At 35.4% G+C, this 10,576-nt stretch overlaps 1 protein-coding gene across 1 annotated transcript; it reads right to left on the reverse strand.

The window, feature by feature from the left end:
- Positions 1 to 4,038: 4,038 nt before the first annotated feature.
- On the reverse strand, positions 4,039 to 4,998 carry LOC115294063 (olfactory receptor 2AJ1-like). Its single transcript, XM_029941764.1, has one exon. The coding sequence runs from the start codon at positions 4,996 to 4,998 to the stop codon at positions 4,039 to 4,041; it is 960 nt and encodes a 319-aa protein (XP_029797624.1).
- Positions 4,999 to 10,576: the final 5,578 nt, after the last annotated feature.

Below are 10,576 nucleotides of genomic sequence, written 5' to 3' on the forward strand. Positions count from 1 at the left end.
TGCTTGAGGAGAATGCTTCTTTAGTATTTTCAGAAGCAGACTCAATTTTGTTGCCCTCACTTGTTATTTCTAATATTTCTGCACATGGCAGCAAACAAGCAGAGTTGGCTATGTCTCCTAATATATTCTAGAGTGACGTGGAATTGCATCCCACTTCACTGGCAACTACTAGAGTAGCAGGTATGCCTGAGGTTGAGAGTTCCTGGCCTAAATAATTACAACCACCTGTAAAGAAAGACAGAAAACTGGAATAAGTATGCCATCAGAAACACAAGTGTAAGATTTCCCACAGTATAAACAGGCAAGATACCAGCATTATGAAATAATAAAAGATTAAAATGAACCAAGTGGACATATTATGACAAAGATAATAGTTGAACTGAAACATAAGATAGTAAAATAAGCAGTAGAATTAATGCAGCTAAAAAGAAATAAATTTTTGACCTGAAGGAATTCTTCCCAAAAGTCCTAGAAAAGGATAAAGAGGTAGGGGAAAAGAGTTAACAGATACAGAAGATAAATGGTAAGTGTTCAACAAGATATGAGAAGTCTGGAAAGAAAAGAAATGGAAAAGATGGTCTATGTTATCTCCACAAATTCTAGCAAGCTAAATTCAATAGCTCATTAAGAGGATAATACATTTTGATCAAGTGAGATTTATTCCGGAACAAAAAACGGTTCAACACATAAATGTCAATCAATGTGAAACACCAAAGAATAAAGGGGAAAGGGTATAAAATGAATACCTCAGTGGATATACAAAATATATATATATTTGACAGAATTTTACAAACTTTCATGATAAAACCACTCAATAAACTAGGAATAGATGGAAATGACCTTAATACAACACAGGCCTTATATAAAAATCCAACATGGAACCTCATACTCAATGGTGAAAGAATAAAGATTCTTCCCTAAGAGTATGAACAAGATAGGAATACTCACTCTCAACTATTTACTTTCAACATAGTATTGGAAATTTTAGAGCTATTAGTCAAAAAAATTAAATAAAATAATTCCAAATTGGGAAAAAAAAAAAGTAAAATTATCTGTGTCGATGACATGAGCTTATATGTAAAAAAAAACAACAACCAAACCTATACACTTTTAATGTTTTAATTTAAATTCCAGTTAACATACAGTGTAATACTAGTTTCGGGCATACAATATAGTGATTCAACACTCCATACAACACCTGGTGCTCATCACAAGTGCTCTCCTTAAACGCCTATCACCTGCTTAATTCATCTCACATCCACTACCCCATAGTTAACTATAGAGAACAAACTAGTAGTTTGTTAAAACTGACAGTTCTAAGAGTCTGAAACCCTAGACATTTTATTGTTTTAGAAAAAATAAATTAATCAGATTTTCATTATATAAAATCAATTCACTAACAATAAGAAATGTAGAACTGACATTAAGAAAGCAATTTCATTTACAATGACCAAAAAAAAAAATACTTAAGAATAAACCTATCCAAACAAGTAAAAACTACAAAATTACTGAAAACTAGAAAACATTCCTCAAAGAAATTAAATACACAAATAAATAAATCCTTACATAGCATTATGCATCATCTAACTTAAAATGTTGGCTTTGTTCCTCTGTTATTGGTATCATGTACCATCTCCTTATAGACAAAGATTACACAAGTAAAACGTAAGAAAAGAGTTATGTCATAAACCTGTTCTGATGTAGAATTGGGAATAAATTGATTCACAGAACCTTAACAGAAATTCTTCATTGTCTTGTTACTGTGTCTTTTAAAAAATATATAAGTCAACAGTATTTGTCCATCTGTAAGTGGAGTATTATAGTCACCTACAATTACCATATTCCTATCAATAAGAGTACTTATGTTTGTGATTGATTTATATATTTGGTACTTTCAAGTTGGGGGCATAACCATTTATAATTGTTAGCTTTTCTTGATGGTAGACATCTTCATTATGATATAATGCCCTTCTTCATCTCTTGTTACAGTCTTTAGTTTAAAACCAGTCTTTAGTTTGTCTAAGTGTGGCTACTCCAGCTTTCTTTTGACTTCCAGTCGCGTGATAGATGGCTCTCCATCTCCTCAATTTCAATCTGAAAGTGCCTTCAGGTCTAAAATGAGTCTCTTTTAAACAGCATATAAGTGCTCCTTCAAAGTTCTGGATATTTTATAACATGATGTAAAAAGGAGATAACATTATATTCATCCAACCTTTAGGTGTCCCGTCAATACAGTGTTAGAGCTTCATTTGTCAGCCTTTTCTCTGGAAGAGCATGACTGTGGGAGTTAATTCAGACTAAATATTCCTGAACGCATTTTGCAAGACATTTTGAAAAATCGTTGGCAAAACGTTGCTCACACTATCTTAAGGTAGGGAACTCTTATTAACATATTAAAGACCCTGAAAATGTTACACTAAAATGGAAATATCCAGGATTTTTTTCTTTAACTCAGGTCTTCTGTACTTTGACCAAGAGTTTGGCTTTTCAATTCTCTTTACTGATACTCTAGACATTTTGATTTAGTGGAACACTATTTAGGAAATGTTGACCTGATCTTAACGGGGCTAGCAATTAAAAAGGTGTTATTTTCTTTCTAGAAATTCTAAATGTAAATAATAAATTTTATTTTTATAGAATTTTTAATGTTCTTGCTAATTGACACAGAGACCTTTTACTCCACTTTCTGTGAAAACAATAAGGAATAAAAAACAGAATAAACAGAAAGCACTTTTATAATTTTTATTAGTATAAAACATGTTAATGATTTTGCCTTAAAATATAAAAAATTGTATTTTAGTGACTTCATGCTTTTAAAATAAATTATAGAAAGCACAAAACTATTCAATGAGTAAAAATAAACAATTTAGATCACTATTACTGCAGATTTATGTGGAAATACATAAAGGAGAAGAGAAAGGAGCACAAAAAAAGGTAAGAGGGGAATCTGGAAATATACTGGCTCAGTAAGGAATCCACTAAGCAAATACACATTGCAAGCATTTTGCAAGTTATAGGACATACAGGAGACGTTAGTACAGGAGGGAGATGTGCTAGGGAGATGTGTCAGCCTGCTAGGAAACTGGGGAAGCTTCACAGAGTGAGAAGTATTGAATTAAGATCTGAAGGAAGGGGGTTCAGGTAGAGAGGGGGGCCTGGAGAGTGGGGTGGTAAATGACTATCTAGGCAGAAGCAACAGCCTGTGGAAACAGGCAGGGTTTGGAAAGAGCATGATTCCTGAAGAAGCTACTAGCTGGTGAGAATTGCTGCAGCTCTAATAGATTGTGGAATTGGTGAGACATGCCATACAGGGCCCTGATGTCACATAAGAGAATGTATAATTTACCCCATAGGTTGTGAGAGGCTACCGATGGGTGATGATCCTCTGACCAGGGGAATGGTAGGATTGTGGATAAATCACAATGAAACAAGACGTTAGAGTTGGAACATTCATAGGCAATTACTGTTGAGTTAGGGGGAAAAAAAGAAAAGGATAAAGATATTCATGATATTCAGGCCATTAATGGACATGGTTTATTTTGTTATCAGATGGAAAAAAGTGATGATTGTTAAGACGTACTTACTTTTGCTTTATTCATTGGCAACATGGAATTAATGGGCATTCGGAGGTTTGTTACTAATGAAATCTAATGAAAGTTGTGACCTCAGAAAAGCCTCTGTATTTTCTTCCCAAGCTCACTACAATTTTCTTATATCTTTTCACCACATTTAAAGAAAGGAAGAGAGATCTTCTATTCCAAGTGACACAAGTGAAGCATGATGATGGGATTAAGCAAAAACACATATTCACACGCAAAACTGGTTGTGATTTAGACCTCTTAGAAGTCGTAAAGTTTTTTTTTCTCTATCCAGAGAATTTGTTGATTTTGTTACTTAAAGGAGATTAGGAGGAGAAGAGACATCAGGAGACACAGATAAGATGAGTCCAAAATTTGAAGAAAGAAAATGGGAACAGAATCCCATTGTTTCCTCTACCCTGAAGCCTCCCAGAGATATTTGAACTATGAAGTTTTCTGTCTAGTCATCGAAACATGGAAACCTATTTTGAATGGAGCATTTCCCCAGCACCTTCTTCATTGAGGCTACAACCTCCCTATTCCTTAGACTGTAGATGAGGGGATTCAACATGGGAGTGAGGATGGTGTCGAACATAAAGAGAGCCTGGTTCATGATGGGGGTGTGGGAAGATCCGGACCTCATGTATATCAGCATGGCTGGGCCATAGTAAAAGATGACCATGGTCAGATGGGAGGAACAGGTAGCCAGGGCCTTGCTCCTGCCTTCCCGGGAGTTTATTTTCAAGACCTGCAGGAAGATGAGGGTATAGGAAGTCAAGATGAAGCTTAGGGGGAGCAAAACCACAACAATGCTGGTAACTACTACCCCCTTCTCATAGGCTGAGATGTCCTCACAAGATAGCTTCAAGATGGCCTTGACCTCACAGAAGAAGTGGTGGAGTTCCCGGGGGCCACAGAGGGGAAAGTGCATGGCATAGGCTGTGTGGACCAAGGATGCCAGCGTCCCTCCCACCCAGGACCCAATGGTCATTTTCTGGGAGACCTGGAGGCTGATAATAACTGGATATTTGAGAGGATTGCAGATGGCCACATAACGATCATAAGCCATGAAGGTCAAGAGTAGACACTCAGCAATCCCCAGAGTCAAGGTGAAGAAGATCTGGATCCCACAGCTGATCAGGGAAATCTTCCTTTTTCCTGTGAAAAAGTTAACCATCATTTTTGGGGCTATGCTAGATATGAAAGCCAGGTCAATGAGAGAGAGTTGGCTAAGCAGAAAATACATGGAAGTGTGGAGGTGTGGATCTGCCCAGATCAGGAGGATCAAAGTGGTGTTTCCTGTGATAGCAATGGTGTAGATGAGTAGGACAGCAGAGACAAGGAGGTCAACATGTTTAATTCCAGGGAAAAGGCCCAGGAGAATGAAGTCTGTGCTCAACGTCTCATTCATTTTCTCCATGTTGTCTCCTAACCAGCTTCACCTGAAAGATAGTGGACACTTTCAAAACACATGGATATGAAGCAGGCCCATAAAATATAGTAACTGATAACATAACATGAACCATTTTCAGAGGGGCTGCTGAAAACAAAATTTCCTTACCTCATAAATATGTTGAGATTATAGGACAAAAATTAATAACCATAGAAATGTCACTATTTTTTCTATTAATGCTCTACCCCCTTCTATGTTTACTTTTCCTACTTCTCCTTTAATTGTCCTCTTTTGATAATCTAAATAATACTTAAATTGGTATAATTTTTTCACATACATATTTGCAGTCAAAACAGTTTTGTCATAGCATAAGAATGCTTTAATAAGATATTTCTGTGATTCACATAAAACATGGGCTAAATACATTTCTTGAATTAAGCAAATATAGTTGGGAAACCCCAATATCATGCACTTAATTTGTTGAAGTTCCTTCAACAAACACATACTCAGGTTTCAATAATATTCATCTGGTCAATAGAATGGATTCTGTTAGTATCCCCTCATCATTTGTATTCAGAGAATCAACAAGCTCAAGCTTAAATTTGATCTCTCCAATAAGCATGAGAAAGGACAACCTTTTTTCCCTTTTTATATTGAATTATGTTTCATAGATGATGTCACATTAGTTTAAGATGTACAACATGGTTATTGGACAACTTGATACATTATGCTAGGGTCACCACAAGTGTAGCTATCCTCTGTTACCATGCAAAGTTACTACAATATGTCAACTGTATTTTTATGTTTATCTAGAAGCCTGTACCTCCTATCCCCATTACCCATTTTTGCCCATTCCTGCCACCCTTCCTCCCTCTAGCAGCCACAAGCTTGTTCTATGTATTATTGAATCTCTTTCTGCATTTTGGCTTTTTGTTTTGTTTGTTCATTTGTTTTGTTTTTTAGATTACCTATATAAGTGAAAGCATATGGCATATGTGTTTCTCTTCCTGTCTTATCTCACTTAGCATAATACTTACTAGGTTCATCCATGTCACAAATAGTAATCAAACAAGGAAAATAAGTAAAAGACATCTATATTGGTATGGGTAAAGTAAAAGTGTCACTCTTTGCACATGACATAATACTATACATTTAAAAACTAAAGACTCCAACAGAAAACTATTAGAAGTGATGAATTCAGTAAAATCACAGAATATAAGATTAGTAAGCAGAAATCTTTAATTAAAATGCACTAATAACAAAGCAGCTAGCAGAGAAAATAAATTCTAAATTCCATTTAGAATCACACCCAAAAGAATAAAATATGTAGGAGTAAACTTAACCAAGAAGGTGAAAGATCCATAAAACACTGTTGAAAGAAATTAAACAAGAAACAAACAAAAAATGGAAAGATATTTCATGCTTATGGACTGGAAGAGTTAATATTGTTAAAATGTCCATACTACCCAAAGCTATTTGCAAATACAATGTAATCCCTTTGAAAATTCCCAATAGCATTTTCCACAAAACTAGAATACATAATGCTAAAATTTGGAAGGCAAATTTGTAATAATTCAAATAGCCAAAGCAATCCTGAGAAATAAAATGCTGAAGATATTGCAACCCCTCATTTTAAAATCTACTATAAAGACATAATAGTCAGAACAGTGTGATATTTGCACAAAAATAAACTCCTACATCATTAGAAAAGGATATAAAGGGCAAAAATGAATGCACACTTTCATAGTCAATCAATCTATGAGAAATACAGGCATATGCAATGAGAAAAAGACAGTCCTTTCAACAAATGGTGGTAGAAAAACTGGACAGCTACATGCAAAAGAATAAAATTGGACCACACACAAAATTAAACTCAAAATGCATTAAAGACATAAATGTGTGACCTGAAAAGATTAAACTCCTGGAGAAAAACATAGAAAATAATCTCTTTGATATTATTCTGGGTATACTCTTCAGTCAAAGGAAACAGCAAAATAAACATCTGTATCTTCAAGAAGAGCCCAAATGATTCCAATGTTGATAATATGGACCACACTATAAGAAGACTGGTCTGGTCAATGTATGGGGCCCTAAGTTGGGAGTGACACCTGTACACTGTGTTACATTCTTTTCTTACCCCCCCCACACATATGCATTAATTGTCTTCCATACCTCTTTTGGCCATAAGTAAACAAATTAACTGATACCTTTGGATAACTTTGGATAGCTCTGAATGTGTGACCCCAGAAAGCAACAAAATAATTCCATTGTTCTGTGTCATATGTCAAACTGATTAGTTGAAGTCTATAAATTTGATTTAATGTTGCTGTACATCCTGATGTATATATATTTTATGGATACAAGGTGATTAAAAATGTTCTGCATTTTCTGTTTAATATTAAGCATCTATTACTCTCAGTAGTTTTTGATTCTCAGAGATAAGTAAATGTAGCTATCAAAATGAACTGAATACCATCTTGATTCCTTTGTATAAAAACTTAAGAAATGATCAATGCCAAAATAATTTATTTCTTCAGAGAGCTATCTTAATAAACAAAGTTATACTGGTTACTTGATATAATTCATGAATTGTTTCATATTCCCAAACTGTCCAATCAGTAGAAACTTTGGTTCATGGTATGAATTTTACTAATCCTTCTTATAAATCTACCTAAGCTAACCACAGTGTATGTGTGTGTGTGTATGTGTGTGTGTGTGACTTGAAAATCATAGAAGTAGCCAAAGATGTACTGAGATGAGAAAGGGTTATCTATTTTCCCATGCTTCCACCAAAGATGGAAAACAATTACAAGATATCAAGTCAGCAAGTTTCAGAATAAATTTTCCCAAACTTATGGACATTTATTAACCAAACATGTATAGACAGGTAGGCTCACAAGAAACGTCATGGAACCTGATCTGTGAGCTCAATGAAACCACAGTTCTCCTAAATTCTCTCACCACCTCCTGCATAAAAGATGCACTTGAGAAAAAAATCAGATAATAGAGGGAGGCTCTGTCATTCAGAAAGCCAACATTAGGCAAACAGAATCCAAAGTTTAAGGCTGTATATGGCTGGGCTGAGGAGTCTAGATTCTTATACACAGAGGAAAAGGCTGTATACCATCCTTCCTTCAGCATAAGTAGAGGACATAAACTTCAGAACACTTTTTAACCTAATCCACCTATTTGAGTTACATTGATTTTACTTGTAGAAATCAATTTCTGTTATTAACCATATTAAATACGACTCTTTTCACCCATAAATTACTACTGTTTTTCTTTACTTAGTGACTGACCATTGCTTCGTAAGCAGAACGTTTAAGAATCACTCATCTAGAACCTAAAATCTCCTACAGTGAAATGTTCTACAGTCTAAGATAAATAGATGCCGAACCTAATTAGTTGTCTATTCTCACATTTCAGCTGGTAACCTTGTTGATGTTTTTTTTCGTTCTAAGGTTACCACTATTTTGGTATTCTGACACCACAGTTCAAGGTTTTTTTTTTAAACTGTCACATGACTTGGTTAGTAGTGTAAATATGATCTAACATGTCATACCTTAATTCTGGTCCCTGCAGCACAAACACTTCAGGAAAAGGTATCTCTTCCATTTTGAATTCTAATCTGGATGGAATGCCATAATGAGGAACAAGAATTCCAGTCTTATCTCCCGTGAGCCACATGAATAGGGCATGAATATCCCTGGATTACTGGCTGGCTAGATAAGATATGATGATTTCAGGATCAAGCAAAGCCATGTCGCATGATGACACTTCCCCAGGAGGCAGTAAAAAAGTGGAAATTCAGATATCTGTCCAGCTAAACTTTTTTTGTCTGTAATTTATTTTATTAGTCCATTAAATTGGGGTCCAACTCAGTCACTGGGTGATAGTGTTTACATTTCTTTTAATTATACAGTGCAATTGGCATGTCAAGTGGAGATACTTTAGTTCAAGGACTAATTGATAATGATCTACTTGGGAGAAATTAGCATTTATCAGATGAGGCTTAGTCACCGAATTTTTAAAAATTGGACCTGACTGTTTACAAACATTACCTCTAGTTGAAGCATCCATGACAGCCCTGGAATAGAGTCAACAGGTACTTTTTCCATTCACATTATAGATTAGGAAATTTATATTCAAGAAATTACATGAGCTGATGGTAAAAAAAATACTGGAATCTTGGTCAAAAGTGTATCTTACTCTCAAGCTATACACTCCTACACAGGCAGGATGGTAGAATACACTTATTTTCATCTGCTCTTTAAATTAAATATCTCAGGGTTCCTGGGAGCTCAGTTGGTAAAGCATGCAATACTTAATTTTGGCTCAGGTCATGATCTCATGGTTCCTGAGACTGAGTCCTGTGTTGGGCTCTGTGCTGACAGTGCTGGACATGCTTGGGATTCTTTCTCTCTCCTTCTCTCTTGGCCCCACCCTACTAACACTCTTGATTTCTCTCTCCAAAAAAATAAACTTAAAAAAAACTACAAAAATATCAAATGTCTCTATAACTAACATCAAGAATTCCCTTCAATTGACAAAAGGATAGTAAAGGTCTTGGATTATTCAGGCAGATAAAGAGAATACCAAGAGAAGAATAATGAGAATTGAGAATAAAATATTTATTGCTAAATTATGTTTAAACATATGGTTTGAGGAGTACCTAGGTGGCTCATTTGGTTAAGTGTCTGACTTTGGTTCAGGTCATGATTTCACGGTTTGTGTGTTTGAGACCTGAATCAAGGTTTGTGGTGACAGCTCAAAGCCTGGAGCCTACTTTGGATTCTGCGTCTCCCTCTGTCTGCCCTTCCTCACTCATGCTCTGCCTCTCTCTGTCACTAAAAAGTAAACATTAAAAAGAAGTTTAAACATGTGGTTTAACATTAAATAAATGTAGTAGGAGTCTGGTGAATCTGAGTGAAATACCAGGGTAGGAGACAATGTGAGGAGGAGTAAAAATGACTGTTCCCCAAGAATATCACAGCAGAAGTCATCTGTAGGCAGTTAGTAAATCTAGAGGACAGAAGATATGGTCATTCTGAACCTTAAAAAGAAAGCATCTATAGACCATGTAATTAATTTTTAAAAGGAAATCTAATAATCAAAAACCGTTCTAGGGGAATGACAATGTTGATGTAGGAAACAAGGTAGGTTGAAAACAAATTGATGAGAAAAACAAAGCAGGATGTGGGATAGAAAAAGCAGAGATGAAAAGACAGTAGGACCCAACATTTGGAATGTGTTTTGTTTGTGGGAATGAATATTTCCCACATAACTAAACAAGCATGGGATATTTTCTTTAATTGACAGAAAAGTATGTATAAATGTGTGTGAGGCATTGCTTTTTGCACTGAAATTATTTAGAATCCCATCTCTGGAAGTGTGTGTGTGTGTGTGTGTGTGTGTGTGTGTGTGTGTGTGTGTGTTGTGTAAACATAGGCATTTATAGTTCAGATGGTTCACTTACTTAATTGTACTTCAGATGGTCTTCCAAGTCTTTACATTCCAGTAAGTGATTTGACTCTCACTGTTTAACAAAAAAAGAACAACAAAATTTTTGCATACTGGGGCACCTGAGTGGCTCAGCTATTAAGCG

This window comes from Suricata suricatta, chromosome 6 (genome assembly GCF_006229205.1).
Source record: "Suricata suricatta isolate VVHF042 chromosome 6, meerkat_22Aug2017_6uvM2_HiC, whole genome shotgun sequence".
Lineage (NCBI taxonomy): Eukaryota > Metazoa > Chordata > Mammalia > Carnivora > Herpestidae > Suricata > Suricata suricatta.